This window comes from Cephus cinctus, unplaced genomic scaffold (assembly GCF_000341935.2).
Source record: "Cephus cinctus unplaced genomic scaffold, Ccin1 Ccin1_scaffold0577, whole genome shotgun sequence".
In the NCBI taxonomy this organism is placed as follows: domain Eukaryota; kingdom Metazoa; phylum Arthropoda; class Insecta; order Hymenoptera; family Cephidae; genus Cephus; species Cephus cinctus.
This window is the reverse complement of record NW_014333226.1, coordinates 571,488-587,261: the sequence shown is the minus strand read 5'-3', so window position 1 is coordinate 587,261 and position 15,774 is coordinate 571,488. Positions and strand designations below refer to the sequence as shown.

Genomic DNA, 15,774 nt, shown 5'->3' with positions numbered 1-15,774 from the left:
AAAAAAAAAAAAAAAAAAAAAAACGTTTGGCTGTAATCAGATCCGAGAACATAGAAACCATTATAACGTTTAAAAGCGAAGAACCCGTTTCATTGTGTACGAGGATAGAATTTCATGATGACAAGAATCTATCTTATTATTCCATAATGATATTCGCTACAGCGGATAACAACTTATTAACAACGCATGCATCCTTTCGATCTTCGATTGAAAGTATTAAAATTGGACCCCAGCCTGAGATTTCATACATATCAATACAATCGGATGACGAGGAGTCCATCCATATGATTCAACAGCCAGGAACAGTTCGTAAATACGTATGTCTCCGTCGTTAAAAGTGAAACTTAAGAGAAGTTTAATCGAAATAAGAAATAAAAGTTACTATTATTCACAGACAAATGAATCATTGCCAAGGCACAGCGCTCACTCGAATATAAGTCAATACAGCAAGACCACATTCAAAGTGACTTCATCCTCTACAAAGTTAAAAGCCACGCCAGTGAACGAAGCGGAAGATGAGGATAGCAAACAAGAGGAAGCCGACAATGTTTATATAGATGCCAAAGACTCGAGCAATCTTCAAAACAATACCAGAATGCGCGACCAATCAAAGCTGTCTTATCCGTTCTTTCCCAACGCCGACAGAAGCTCGTTAGTCCGCTTTGCGACCACAGAAGGTCCAATAAATATTCTCAAATATCTACAAAAAGTTCGACTTCGTTGCAGCGACTATGCGCAGCACATGCAGACAGCGATGAAAACTGCTGAAGAGTGGCTTTACTCGTGCCCTTTGAGGTTTAACTTCTATCCAAATGTGGTCGACGGTATCACTGCAGTACTTTCGGGACTATGTTTGATAAGAACACCGATCAAAGATAAGAGAAAAAGTCACGCCGTTAATCAATCCTTTATCGACGTTCTCGAGTCTCTGATTGGAAACAATACTTTCAAATATATCCAGGAACCGTGAGTATACCTGTGCCTATTGTGCGATTGCATGAAATTCTTACTAGCCTGTCGATAGAGTAACCTTGCCCGAAAATGACGAGGAAAGAATCAATCACGTGCTAAGTCTCTATAACAACATCTTGCATTTCCTGATGGCCCAAGGAGCATGTCTGGCACACGTGTACCCAGAATTTCTTCTAAGCTACACCGACTACATTAAAGCGTCGCAAATGAGAAATAGTTCCAGTAAAAAAGATAGGCTCATTAACATTCAATTGGACAGAGAACTATTTGACTCAAGAAGCAAGCAATGCTGGCTCGACGTAATTTTACAAACATACAAGACATTGGTTCTCAGTAGAGTAAACATTGAAAGTTTAGAGAACAACGTATATAGTCGAATGTCTATGCGAGTATCAGATCTAACCGGGGGATCTAGCCTGAGGTATTGGAATAAAACGCAATGACAATCGTTCGGTTAACTCTAACTTACTCTCCTGACTCGTTTCAGCTTGGCGAATTTGCCACAGAAGTTAAACTTCACGAGTATAATTAATATAGCAGCTAAAAATATTGTACATTGCAAGCAAGAAGCACTTCTTCTAGCTTGGTTGGATTATCACTTCGAAATACAACGCAAGCAGGATTGGATGATCGACGATCGTGTTATCTTAAATTCTAACGAGACAAAGGACGTTCTACAACAACGAGCTATACTTGACTTCGATGATGTCCTTTCCGATGGATTAGTCTTTATCGCTGTCACTGCGGCATACTGTCCATTTCTGATTGACGAATACTTTCGTAACATTTATATCTCCCCACGAAACGTCGAAGAAGTATGGCTACTTTGCAATTTCAGTATAGAACGTCCTCGGCGTGGCATCATTAAGTCATTAATACATGGGAGCGTCCATCTTCTTTTCAGAGGTTTCATAATGCCATATGTATCGTCGCAGCCTGGAGAAAAATTCGTCTCGGTTTTATGATCGACCCGTCCCAGATCACAAAGCCGAACTGCGTTCAGATGTTAATGTTGGTGGTACATCTCTTTCAGATATTGCCAACTTACACAACTAGAACAAAGGTATTCGAAATTACAAAAATTATGCTGCTACGTTAATACATCTCAGGAATATAAATGAGCACTTGATCGAATCTTTGTGTAGATAAAATTTAGCTGCCCGTTAACTGAGACAATCACACGGCGAATAAACTTCAGTAACATATGGGACAACGGAGTTAATTACATCGTACAATTTATTAACAATGAATCCGCATTCTTCTCTGCTGTTCAACCGCATTCCATATTCCATATTAATCCCCGTGACAGTAATGTCTTAATGCTCAAGTTTTACGCGAGAAAAATGCAGAAGACCAAAGGCATGAAGAAACGTCCCTTAAAGTATCTCTGTAGTCAACTATACGCTTTTTCAGTTGGACACGTTACAATTTCATTTACAGCTTACTTATTACTATGCGGTTCAGCGATTGCGTCCCACTTTGCCATAAATCAGCTATTTGTACTAGAAGGCAGTGCTAATCACCTTGGAATTGTAAATACGTACAACATTACTAACAGACTGTATCGAGTGGTTGACAAAGATTTGAAAATTCGAGTACCCTACAAGTACACTGCTGAATATGACATATGGTTGACAGAAGACCCGCCGACTAATCCTGGTACTAATTTCAATCGTTTACTTGTAATTGCACGATATTCTACGAATTCCTAACTCCAATTTCCACTGTCCAGCTGCACTAAGGATGGCAAGGTGGGCCGACTTGCGTTTGAGGAAAGTACCAAGGCGTTTGTTCGTCAATCAAAATACTCTGTCCATAGCGGAAAACGAAGAGAGTGCCAACTTATCAGTGACTATAGCCTGCATCGAACCATCACCTCGAAAGTTTTGGTTGATATTTCAATCTAGGATGGGTGACTTCATAATTCAAGTATAATTCATATAGATTTTCTCGAATCTCTGGAACATCCGTACCTGATGATCATTAAATTGCTACTTCAGATAAACTCACGTTCAACTCCAACAATATCAGAGAAAATTATTATTCAATGGGACAAAGAGAAATGCGTATGCATTGATCCACCATCAAACGTTACCGACACTTGTCCATTGAATATCACAATCAAAATTCCTTCTAGAAATGGTCACCTTTGGAATTGCATCAGTCAAATGTTTCAGAAGACTCTTAATCCAAAAGAACGTGCTTTTTGGGCCCGCCACTTAGGTACAGTGGCGAACCTCGTTGTCGTTGACGTTTTCTACACCAAAACGTTGTAAACATTAACGATATTTATGACACTTCTTTTCATTTCCAAAGATACGAATATTGGACTCAGATTGATTCATTGGTTGATGGGAGATCATACTGATTCTGCGGCAATGGAGTTTATCCATATATTTAAAACATGCGTTACCTATAATGTTACTACAACCAGTAAGCCGAACTTGCTCACAGTACCTGCGACATTTACTATACCCGGTTAGTCCAAGACAAGTGTAACTGGTTCTATTTTAACCCTTCTATTCGATATTTATATGTAATTCACATTACAAAAATCAAACGCTCTTATAATGATACGATTATTTGTGTTGTGCCTTTGGTAATGTAATGCTAATTTCTAGATGTGAGACCACTCCAAGAAGAGTGCGAAATGACTATCCATATACTGGCAACTACTCCGAAGCTATATGAAACGAAACTAATCTTGACGAGTCTCGATAAAAAGGAATTGCGCTACCTTGACATAAATTTGATTTGCAAACAACAAACCGAGTCATCAATCATAGAAAATAAAGACGAAAAACGCAAATCATACAACGCAAATAAGTGATAGGAATGTCTGATAGCAAGTGTCGCATGTTTCGAAGACCTAGATACTAAACAGTCATGGAAGGTGAGAGTCATAGAATACTTTTAAACTGGAACGAGTTTTTTACTCGAATCTACCAGATGGCATTTTCCTACGACCCTACAATTTTTGATACTTCAGTTTGATAAGGAAAATTGAATAAGCTACGTACTTCTTGTATAAAACCGGAAAATGTCGATATAAAACAGAACAGATTATACCTTAATTTGCCTAATATTCATTAGGCTTGTTAGGCTTTCCGAAAAAGGACACCTGTTGCATTTAAGTAAAACTTTTCAAATTTGAGTATTTCGCAACGTTCGCGCTCCGTGATGATAGTCCTTACTCAAGACCCTTGACCGAATGTAACACATTTCCTATAAAATTTTTAATCATACGCAATCGAATCAATGTAACTATCATGAATTATGAAATCGAAGATGACAATTAGCTTTGATGTAAATATTAATGATTTTAAATTTTGCATTAAACTGATAGCTATACATCCGTGTATCCCGGAGTGAATTATAATAATTAAAAAAAAAACCATGTTACAATACGCAGGTCCTCAGATTTTTAAAACTTATTTTTTACACATCATCCAAATAGCCATACAGGCTGGCCACGCATGTATCTTTCGCGAAATAGTGTTTAATGGATGATGTAAATTTTATTTGTAAAATCAACACAAGTTAAAAGCAGCGTAATTCGTTTATCACATATCTATAACGTAATATTCAGAAGCAAATTATAATTCTCTCGTGGGTTAAAGGTTTAACGCGATAACTAAGAGATCTATCGAAGTGCCTGCAAGATCAAGTGTGCATTTTGCAAACTTATAGTTGATCTGATACACTTTCAAGATAAAATTTTTCCCACACTTTTATACCTATGTCATAGATTTTACTTGGAGACACTGTCATCGATAGCAATTCTGCCATATAGGTACGGCGTCAGAGAAATTTAATTATTTAAAGTTCATTCGCACGATCGATAGATCCTCATTTACCTCTCGTACAAAATTGTTCACAGCTGTTACGAGTCCTTGTTCTTAACAGTATCGATATTATTAGTATCATTAATATTTTTACTGATACCTCGATTACAATTATAACTACAATTACCACTATCATTGTTAATGTTATTACTGTATAAAATTATACGCAAAAGACAACCCATACAATTTCAGAGAACGTATCAAAATGATAGAAAAGCAGCTGGATAACTGTGCTACCTTAGATTTGCAAGGGTCATGGCCCCTGCAATTCTAACGTATCTAGTAACAATTAAACTGAAATTCCCATATTCTCCGATTCTCCTAATTAAATGGGTCTACCAGTTAGGATGGATGCAATGACATTATCATAAGATCATAATGTAATATAAAACATGATGGACTTGGCGTTGCGATTATACAACACCACGAGTTTCAGCATATGAGATGAGTACACATATTACTTAAAGATACTTAATTATATTTGCATAATTAAATTCTTAGATGTAGTTGACTTATACGATCGAGCTTAGGAAAATGTCATGCAGATCGTATTCCCTAATCCGCCAAATACAATAAGATAATTTCCAATATATTCCTTTACGTATACCCGTTTCAGGAAATATTGAAACTCAAGGGAAAAAAGAAAGTGAAGTAAGATAAAATAATTTTTTATCGTCACGATATCCAGTCGTGAGTACATTAAAAAATTATAATAAAAGAATCGGCATGTCAATGGATACATAATCAGGCGGACCAATGTTAAAAAATAATTTTCAAAACAAGGAACTTCAAGCAGGATCAATTCCCGTGTTTGCTTTTTCAGATATAAAATGGACATATCGAGAAAACTAAATTGTTCTGTATGATATCGATTTGACACTGTGTTTGCTTTATGTGTGGTACTCACGTGCCATTATACGTTAAGTATAGATTTAGGTATAATACTTTTACAGATCCGTAACAGTACCTTTTCGTTACACCAATCATAGAATTGCGTCGTTATAATATTCGTTATCCTGACATTACAACGTGTCAAGTTACAGAGGAACGGACATTGATAACATGTAGTTTTAATCGACAAGTGAATTGTAAATTCAGACACATTATTTCTATTTCGCATCCCCAGCTCCGAATTTATGGCAGTATTATAAACATTCGTCGGCGAAGTGATCCCACAATTCTCAACGTTCTGCCACATTCGCCCGAGTTAAAATCAACAAGTAATCATGCGACTTATATGACTGACGTACAAGGAATTGTAACTTATTTTTCTGAGCATGTTTGACGCCAGAAATAAGAGTTCAGGAAGTTACAGAAATCGTTCCATTTTACAAAACAGGTAAAAAGTTTCTCGCAGCTCTATTCAATCGACAGTATAATATAGAGAACCGTTAGATCATAAACAAAAAAAAACCATATATATATTAAAGAAAAGAAAGGCTAAAATGATCTTGTGTAGTGTACTTCACTGTCAATAATTCAGAATAGAGGGCGGATATGAACTTTTGACACCCAAGCAAAATAGAACAGAAGGATATCGTTTGGAAGTAAATTTTATATCAGGACCGTACACTCGTTACCGATACTTCAAATATCAGATACAAATGCATGCAGATACTTGCATCAAAAGATTACAGCTGATAAATTATAAAAAAAAAAAAAGAAAAACAATGTTTAAATAAGAATTAACGCTGAGTATTTGCAAAAGATCAATGCCACAAAACAGCGCGCGTGGGAATCATATGATGTTGATTATTATTTTTTCCTTGTAATACGCGCAAGCACGCTAATGCTGGCGCATGGTTACCTAATCGCTTGTATATCTACAAGTTCAATCCTACTTTACATAATTATAATTTGTTAATTGCGTCAGCTATGTGCCGAGGAATCCAAAAAAATACAGCGAGTGTAACTTTACATTAACTGTATTACATTGCTCTCTGACGTGGTACCACTGACATTATTACGTTCGTTACTATCTATACAGTATTGTTTCCCGTTTCATCGCAATCGCAACGACGATAACTGTACTAGTCTTTAAATTACATTTACAACTAATAAGCAGTACGTATGTCAAACCTTTCTTTTACGTAGTTTAGCCTGCGCTTCCTTCAGCAAGAGGTCAAACGTATTGTCTTCATCAGCCTTGAGCATACCTCTGCTGCCACCCCCCAATGAATTGCTTGCAATTCCATCTAACGGACGCACGTAAATATTGTTAAAAAATTAAAAAAGAAATACTTAGATAAAAGGACTGAACCATCCTGCTTACCAAGATCTGCATATTTCACTTTGCAGAACGCTCTCCGCCCACCGAAACAAAGATCGTATCTCGGCTGAGAAGGATCATCGTTGCCATGTTCAACAGCTTCATATGCATCATTCTTATACGCGAACGTTACGAAACCGTAATTGTCCCTGTATCATATGGAATATCTTCTAGTTAGTCAAGTCCCGTGACTCTAACTATTTTATTCTCTAGCATAAGATTAGCGTGATCGTGACGCATCAAGATGCTCGTACAAGCCGCAGGTGCTTACCCGTGTTCACGAAAATGTACACTGATATCAACGACGGGTCCAAAAACTTCAAATCTCCTCCGCAATTCAGCCTTTGTGATACCCTCGTCTAGTCTTCCTACATAAATAACTCTTCGTTCCTCCACCTGCCTCTGCTTCTCTCTGTCGTACCAGCCATCATAAGGTCTCCTATAGGAGTTTGGTGGTGATCTGATATTTAAAAAGATCAAATCAATAGTTGCGTCTCCACTTTTCAATTTCATTAAAAATCAAACGCAATGGGTAATGCGGACTATACATTCGGACTACGTCTCGCCGAAGTGCCGCGTTTTCATATGTTAACAGGATAAAAACTGAGCGTTTCTTGTTCACAATCTTATTGCCAGTGAGCAGAAATAAAAAGGGGAAAAAATGAAAATTTTATGCTGGATAGTAGGTTAATTATGACACGTAAAACTCGATCTCACATAGAAAGTCTAAAGATTCTGTTGTCGCTAATTTGAAGCAAGGTGTTTACCTCCTCCAGTCCCTGTAGCCATGACTGCTCCTAGAGGAGCGGCGTCTGTGCCTATCATAACTTCTCCTGCGTTCGCGCCTTTCTCCTCTCCGATGACCTGACCATTTACTCCGTCCGAAATTCGATCGAGATGAAGACCTACAATCACGCGATTCGCGGACTCTTAGAGAGACTTTACTTTTATATTTCTATATGATTCTCATTTGCCATTATCCTGCTGCTATGTTGGATCTTATATCGATTTGCGCGAAGGTCAAACACGAATTCCGAAGCTTTGCGAGGATGCATTAAGACTTCTCAGAGTACTAAGAATTATATTCAGGTTTGTGAGTTCAGCTTCGAGACATTAGGGTTCTCCAAGAAGACTCAACGAGAACCTAAGTAACGTCGAGAACATTTTTTTCTTTTAAATCTCAACGTTGTGCTTAATCCAACATACCTGGAACAACTGGAGTATCGTGAGGAAGACCTTGATCTTGACCTGGAAGACCTAGAACGTGATCGGGATGACCTCGACCTCGAACTGGAAGTAGATCTTGTGTGTGATCGAGAACGCGATGACCAACTGCTACTGGAACTGACGGAGCTACGTCGATGACTTATTCTTCTGCGGCGATTATTGCTGCGTCTGCGTGATCTGCTCCTACTTTTGCTTCTGCTTCTGCTTCTGCTTCTACTTTTACTTCTGCTTCTTGATCTTGATCGACTTGAACTGGAAGTAACTCTGTGCTGTCTGTACCGTCGTTGTTTCCTGTCTTTCATTTGACTAACTCTGCAAGGCGTTATACACATTCATCAGATTCATTCGTCAAATTTATACGTGCACTTTTAAATAAATAAAAAATATTTCTTTTTAATATATATAGGATGCCGAATCCTTGAAAAACAGTTCCCTTTTTTTTTTAAGGATATAAATTTTGTGCAGACATTACAAATTATGGTTAATCCATCAACGGTACTCACTTCTTTTGCGCATCATTTTCATCGGTGTTCTCGCTGGTCCTCGATGGACAGTCGAAAACTGTCTCATTAGTCTGTATTGCTATTTCACGAGTTGGTGGTTTGGGTTTGACTTTCTCCTCTTCCACTTCAGACTTCGGTTTTAGTATAGAAACAATCTCTCTCTCAGACCAAACTGGATTTTCAGGATCGTCCTTTATCGGTTCCGTCGTCGTCGACACATGATGAATATACACCAAAGTCATTGGTTGTACGGGAGAACTAGTTCTACTACTATCACTACGATTTTGTTCCCGTCTGCTTCTGTATTCCGCCAAATTAAGTTTCTTTCGCGGCGGTCTCTTTGTGTCTTCGCTTGTTATTTCACTCGAAATATCTTGAAGTATGATGTTCTGAACTTTGTTGTTTAAGCTGTTAGTCGTAGTCACAATACTCTCATTAAGATTACTTGACAAAATCAGAGGCTGTGATACATTTGGTGGTTTCTTCAGGACGGAAACCATTTGTTTGACTTTGTGACCTCCACCGTCTACAGACTTTGTCTTGGTGAGAACACCTTTTCTTAGCTGGAGTATACTAGTGGCGAGTGCTGACCTTATCTTCATTTCATACACTGGAGTAGGCTTATTTGCTGACTTGTTAGACGCATTAGAAATATTTACAGAAACTACAGAATTCACGGAATTTACGGTATTCACGGTCTTGGAATTCGTTTGCTTGAGTTGACATTCCTTGAGCTGATCCCTAGCATGGTCCATCGCTGTTCCTTTAACTTTAGCCTCAGTCATGGTCTGCTCTTCGCTGGCATCGCTGACGTCACCAGATTCCAAACCACTGTCCTTCTTTGAGCTATTGTCTGTCCAGCGCTCTCCACCACAGCGCCTCGTGTTATTCTTGCGACCGACTGAACGTGCATGCTCCATGTTTTTAGTATACATTATATAATAGTCTGATTGCCTAGAGCCGTCATCCTTGATAGGAGACGTTTTCTCACTGTCACTTGACTGTCTATCGTACTCACTGTTGCTGTCTGAGCTGCTGATAGCTGAACTAGCGCTACTGCAGTAGTCGTGATCCAATTGAACAGACCCGTCGATTCTTCCACTTGCGTTCGGACTGTTGGCCACCTGGTAAAATATAATTGTCCGTTATGCTTTGAAATTCTAGAATAAGGAGTTCGGTACCATGACGTAGTCAATAGCTATGTGTCATTATAGATAAAATTATAATATTGCTTACTATTTTCAGTAGTTTGTTACGTGAAAGTGTCGCCGCAGCATCTTGCATTCGTGTTCCACTACTACGCGTTCCACTTTTTGTGTTGGGTATCGCAGGTATCACTGATATAATTTTTTTACGCCCTGATGCCTATTGCACAACATAGCATGATGATCAGATTCACGATTAACTCTAGAATAATACCAAAAACAGAGACTGAAAATAGACTAAGTGCAATCACCTTTATCCTGTCGATAATTTCTTTTGGAAGAGAGTCTCTGATATTTTGGTGTAATGTGGAATCTTGCGCCTCTGCTGGTTTCTTTATCGGAGTCAGCTGTAATTTCTCCAGAGTCGGGCGACCCTTATTTGAATAAAGTCGTAAATCACTCCCTGTTACAAGTCGACCGTTGCTACTAGAGAGTGTGAAATTCGTGACAGCTTCAGAGGCTTCGAATTGCTCCAAGAGACTCTTAACATCACCAGCTTCCAAAACTGACATTATAAAATTGCATTTTGGTTTTATATTCTCATTACTGCATGATTTTTTTTTTATCATGTATTTCAAACTACCTGGTACTTGTTCGGACACTGTTTCCACGTCAATGCAGTCTTCACTTTCAGTTTCCAATTTGTGTTTAACCGCCTTTCTTTGTTTCTTAGGCAGTTTGCTTGTGATACCACCTGTCTTAAGCTTCAGTTGTTGGTCCTTTTTTGTTTCCTCATTGACGATGTTCCTTTTTAGCTGCTTCTCAGAAGTGGAATTAGGATCACGTCCGATCGCTGACACGGTCTTCTCGGCTTTATCGTCATCTTCCGCAATGTAGGATGCGAGGTCGAATGTCCCGTTTTTCACCGCACCACCTAAGCCAAGTAAATCTATTAAAATAATAGTATTAGGCTCTTCATTGCGCTACTCTTGTACGACGCAGTAGTAAGCTGAACAAGGATTGGTCATCAGCCAACTAACAGTATATATTTTGTTTCTAAATTTTTATTTCAACTTGATATTTCGTACACGTTTCTTAATTGAAAGAAAACGTGTAAACGAACGCATATTTGTATAACGATTAATTATAGTTGATAAAATATGTGTGGTTGTACTGAACCAGTCCAAAGAGAATTTCGAGATGAAAAGCGATATTCTTTTGGTACCTTAAAAAGCAATAAGTTACAAGTTCAAATAAGGGTTAGTATGTACGTGTCTGGAGCGCATTCATTCTTGTCACTGACATATTATACATCATGACAGAAAACGAAACAGCACCTTCTACCACATGCAATCGAAGTGTATCAGTGCGGAAAATAGTGTGTGTAACAAACCTAAATCATCATAATCAAAATCATCACACAGGGAATTCGCACGTTCACAATTGATATTGGTCAGGTCAATGTCAGGGTCTATTTCGTCGACCGAGTCTAGCCCTACAACATCTACACAAACGATATAGATTATTTTTATGAGTCAGTCGATCCTGAAATATGTTATTGTCCTATAAAATTCATGGAATTAAAAATGGCATAGTTATAATTTTAGAACAAAATATTCAGTTTACCAGAAAATTGTTTATACCGTTAATATAACACTATGCAATAATATCGCGAAATTCATTGTTGTTATGTTGAATCTGCTAAACTTTTAAACGTGAGTATGATTCCACATCAAATGGAAATTTCAAAATTAAAATAACTGAAATTTTTTCACATACATTCACACAGATCATTTGCACGCAAAAGCAGAAAATAATTCTAGTAGCGTAATAATCAAATTCTTGCTTTTTTAGTATGAATTAAGCAGAGCGTGCCAAAAGCATTATTCCAAAGTACAGAAGAAGATAAATTTTAATTAAAATAAATTAGTTCAACAACATACATAAAATTATGAAAAGATGGAGCAGATATTCCTTTCAAGCAGGGCAAAATATATTTCAATGGAAAAAGAAAGGCATGAAATGTGCAAAATTATCACAATTCTTTGTTAATATATGTAAATCAAGAAAGCTAGAAGTGCACAATATATTGTTGAAATATACATACCTATATCTTTGTCACTCTGTTCTGATTCAGACATGCGTATGACTTTCGAACGTGGATGTTTGATGTCATTTGGTTTACTTCGTTTTCCAGATGGTGAGCGTTGGCTATTACGACTTGATGGTTCATCTTGGAATATATTCTTTGGAAGATCTGTACTCATCTTCTCAGGTGTACTCATGGTGAGGCTTACCATATCCTTCACATCTATGTCCTCTTCCATGTCCGAAGCCTACAATAGTTGCATATTATAAAAATGTATTCTAAAACGCATTAGAAGACTGCACAACGAAAATTGAAAAATCTGCACCACCTGAAGGTAACCAATGTGCTCCTGCCAATCTGTAAGGACCTTAGCAAAGTCCTCCTTAGTATGCTCCATTTTGGGGATAACGGAGGCAACTCCAGAAACTGGTAACACAGCTATATCTCCATTAAGCCTAAAGAAAATTATTAATCTTTATAATTGTTACAATTAAGAGTTTCCACTTTCACAAATGTTTTTATTAGTTATTAGATGAAATTTATCAGTATTTGCATTAACACAAAAAATAATATTAGTTCTTACTCTTGTTCTGTGCCCCAAAGGCCAGCAGAAGTATCAATGCGATTTTCAATATATCCATATTCGTCATGCACCATTTCCATTAGTGAACCCTGTGACTCCTCCAGCAAATTGTGCTACAAAGAAATACTACAATGAAAAGTCTCTTCTATCGTAATGATAATCATATTAGACAAGAGGAATAGTAGAGTACAGTATTGAAGAGTGTGTTAAATAATAACTACCTGGTCCAAGGGCAGTGAGAAATCCGAAAAGTGCTCCTCATCGTGGAAATTTAAAAATCCTGCTTCCATGACACACTCACTGTTATATATTCGACGCCAGACTTGCTATAATAATCTGAAATCACAAATTGAAGTTGAAAAAAACTTCAAAAATAAATGTAAGGCAAATATAATTTATATATAATCTGAGCAAATAGACAATGTGAATCAATTAAGGCAATATTAATAATTTTTTAACAGGACAAACATCTTAGGTTTGACTACCAGCCTTCTTTCATCTGAATAGACTTAGTGCAATAGTTTATAGGAAAGGGTCTAACTATAAAGCATTATGTTTAAGGGTGTACCCTGTAATAATCAAGTTTTATCTGCTCCAAGAAAAATGCATAACGGTACATTTTACAGACCGGCGTACAGTACAGTGCATGACCACCACATGCTTACAACTGAGGTTATGTTTAAAACCTCATTTTGCAGCTATACATCACCTTTCGTATATCGAACGTTTCGTCGAGGAACCCTAATCAACACAACCAATAATACCCTAAAAACTCTCCAAAAAAGAAAACTCTAAACACTTGATGAGTAACAAAGCAATCGCTATGTTCGTGGAAGAGGTCAATAAGAACACGCCGCCGTGCAAATCTCCGCAAATGCCAGACCGTTGATACATCCAAAGAACGACGGTACCGTTAACAGTCCGATAAAACGGTTTAACCGCGTAAGTCGATATTTCACCCCGTGGTCGAGAAATCTTTATGCATCACTTTACGTAATACTATTTTAGATAACGTGCGTTTTTTGCTCAAAAAACAATGGTCGAGACACGCGGGTAAAATACCCGCAAGTCGATGCACACAGTCAGACTCGCCGAGCGACCGCACACAATCTTAAAGAGGCATTCACTTTGGCCGCTTTACTATTGAAACTAGGGGGCCACGCGCCAGTCCCCGCATGTATGCATATACATTGCATTACAGACACACGACACGCCACACCTCCAGGGTTAACCCGTAGCGGCTGGAAATCAATCTGGAATCGTAGAGAAACTAGTGATATCTCTTATCGGCCCAGAAGTTTTTATGCTATTCTCAGAATCAGTACATTATTCTGATGCGATGCATAACGTGTTTTATCATGTACCAGCTAGTATATATATGCCTGCCTGCTTGCCTGCCGTCCTGACTGCTTGCTTGCTTGCTTGCTTGCCTGCCTGCCTGCCTGCCAGACGAGCCTCTGAGCCGCCTACATATTTAGCCCGGAATCCTCGGTATAAATAACGCTTGTTCACGTAACATCTAACGGCCCTGACGCACCAACCACCCTCGTTTCACACTGTATGTCGGCTACTTACTTTGAAACACATGCAATTCTCGATGCTCTTTCCGATACCGTCACATGTGACCAGCACGTTCACTCGCGCTTTTCCCGGCTGTGATCAGCACGCGACACTCACACTTACATTCACGCACGATACCATACGATTACACTTCGTTTGCTACGTTTCTACCACGTCTCTACTCTGCCGCATGGACGCTTTTACTAGCTACTGCGCAAGCGCGTATTAAGAACCGCTCTTTCCCTTAACCACGTGACCTACCATGTGACCAATTCGTCACTTCGTCTGTAAGGAAATTAAGATTTAAATCATTATTCTTATGCGTTACGAACGTTGATAATTTCATTTTAATGTTTATGCTGGACATTGATATTTTTCTAGGAACGAATATTTTTATCCGAATTTGTAACTGACTGTTGGAATATTCCAAATATCAAAATCGCTCAGGAGAAGATATTGTTAATAAAAGTCGTTACCTTTCTTCTTCCCTTACTTTTTAATGCATTTATCTCCTACTCTTGCATGGAATAATTTCTAACTACTATAAATCGTCGGGTGTAGCTGTTATTGGTATGTATCTCATATTTTATAAATAAGCATTCTACATTTTGATGTACTCAATGTTAACCCTCAACGATCACACCTTAATCGAAGCACGTTATCCATTATATCATTTTGGCCTTTTTTGTAACGGTTGAGGATTAAATAAGTGATTTCGTAACGTTCTCAATCGAACAATAACTAATTCATTCTATTGTTAATACCAGTTTATACACTGATGGTAGTATTACATTTCAAGACCTTAAAAGGAGTATTCTAATCTAGATATTTAAGAAAATTAATTTGTCTTGTATTTTCTTAAAATATAGTCTCAAAAATATGTCTGTGAAGCATTACAGTGAAATTTACAACATTGATGAAGTATGGTATTGATCGAGACTGTGTTTTACTTTCGGATGAAATGAGGATAACATCAGCCAATACTTATGATAGCTCGTCTGGAACGCACTTAAGAGACGATACATTTTCCAATCACACTGATAGTGTGATTGCATGCCTTAGTGTTCATGTTACAGCAGATGTTGACTGGTCGCTAGAATCATATTATTGGCTATTTTTTATTGGCAACAGCTGTAAAGTAGAAATATTAGAATTGCTGGCTATGTCCATTCATACATCATCGAAAAAGAAGAAGCTATATGGGTTTAGAGTAATATGCTTCTTTGTGCTATTCTTTATAGAAATAATAAGAACATTACTTTCGTCTGTTGTACTGGTCAAATGAAAACTTAAATGGAAGAAACACAGGTGCATATGTCGCGTTCATGTTTATGCGAAGTTAGGAAATTATGCAGTGTTCCATATTATAGCATTTAAAGATACCGCGCCAAACATGGTCGGGACTAGCACAACGCGACCCAACTTTACAGTTAATTCCAACCTCTTACTTTATAGCTACGCGCCGGCCTAGGGTTCTACTGTTCTACGCCGGTTCTACGCCGGGCCTACTGTTCCATTGTTCTCAGCGTTGAGTGTAGATAGGTACCTATCTACACTCAACGTTCTCAGTAACAATGTTCA

General features: G+C 37.9%; 2 protein-coding genes across 4 annotated transcripts in view; one reads left to right on the top strand and one right to left on the bottom strand.

Moving 5' to 3' along the window:
* LOC107268659 overlaps positions 1-4,341 on the top strand; it is an 8,051-nt gene extending 3,710 nt beyond the window's left edge. The window contains exons 9-17 of the mRNA XM_025085949.1: positions 395-966; positions 1,025-1,393; positions 1,460-1,787; positions 1,877-2,035; positions 2,118-2,631; positions 2,705-2,901; positions 2,973-3,195; positions 3,289-3,450; positions 3,594-4,341. Coding sequence (XP_024941717.1) covers positions 395-966; positions 1,025-1,393; positions 1,460-1,787; positions 1,877-2,035; positions 2,118-2,631; positions 2,705-2,901; positions 2,973-3,195; positions 3,289-3,450; positions 3,594-3,802 — 2,733 coding nt within the window. The 3' untranslated portion in view covers positions 3,803-4,341. The remainder of the gene's footprint in view (positions 1-394; positions 967-1,024; positions 1,394-1,459; positions 1,788-1,876; positions 2,036-2,117; positions 2,632-2,704; positions 2,902-2,972; positions 3,196-3,288; positions 3,451-3,593) is intronic.
* LOC107268658 (serine/arginine repetitive matrix protein 2) overlaps positions 1-14,403 on the bottom strand; it is a 15,744-nt gene extending 1,341 nt beyond the window's left edge. Inside the window, exons 1-16 of one of the 3 annotated variants that reach the window (XM_025085950.1) lie at positions 14,209-14,403; positions 12,855-12,969; positions 12,634-12,746; positions 12,379-12,505; positions 12,069-12,297; positions 11,355-11,465; positions 10,605-10,895; positions 10,273-10,526; positions 10,053-10,181; positions 9,835-9,940; positions 8,817-9,717; positions 8,293-8,625; positions 7,854-7,991; positions 7,358-7,546; positions 7,090-7,235; positions 4,513-7,012 (exon numbers count right to left, since the gene is read on the bottom strand). In XM_025085950.1, the coding sequence (XP_024941718.1) occupies positions 6,891-7,012; positions 7,090-7,235; positions 7,358-7,546; positions 7,854-7,991; positions 8,293-8,625; positions 8,817-9,717; positions 9,835-9,940; positions 10,053-10,181; positions 10,273-10,526; positions 10,605-10,895; positions 11,355-11,465; positions 12,069-12,297; positions 12,379-12,505; positions 12,634-12,746; positions 12,855-12,923 (3,258 nt within the window). In that variant the 5' untranslated portion in view covers positions 12,924-12,969; positions 14,209-14,403 and the 3' untranslated portion in view covers positions 4,513-6,890. Of the gene's footprint in view, positions 1-4,512; positions 7,013-7,089; positions 7,236-7,357; positions 7,547-7,853; positions 7,992-8,292; positions 8,626-8,816; positions 9,941-10,052; positions 10,182-10,272; positions 10,527-10,604; positions 10,896-11,354; positions 11,466-12,068; positions 12,298-12,378; positions 12,506-12,633; positions 12,747-12,854; positions 12,970-14,208 lie in introns of those variants that run through there. The other 2 variants (XM_015741652.2, XM_015741653.2) reach the window with 2 other exon arrangements.
* Positions 14,404-15,774: the final 1,371 nt, after the last annotated feature.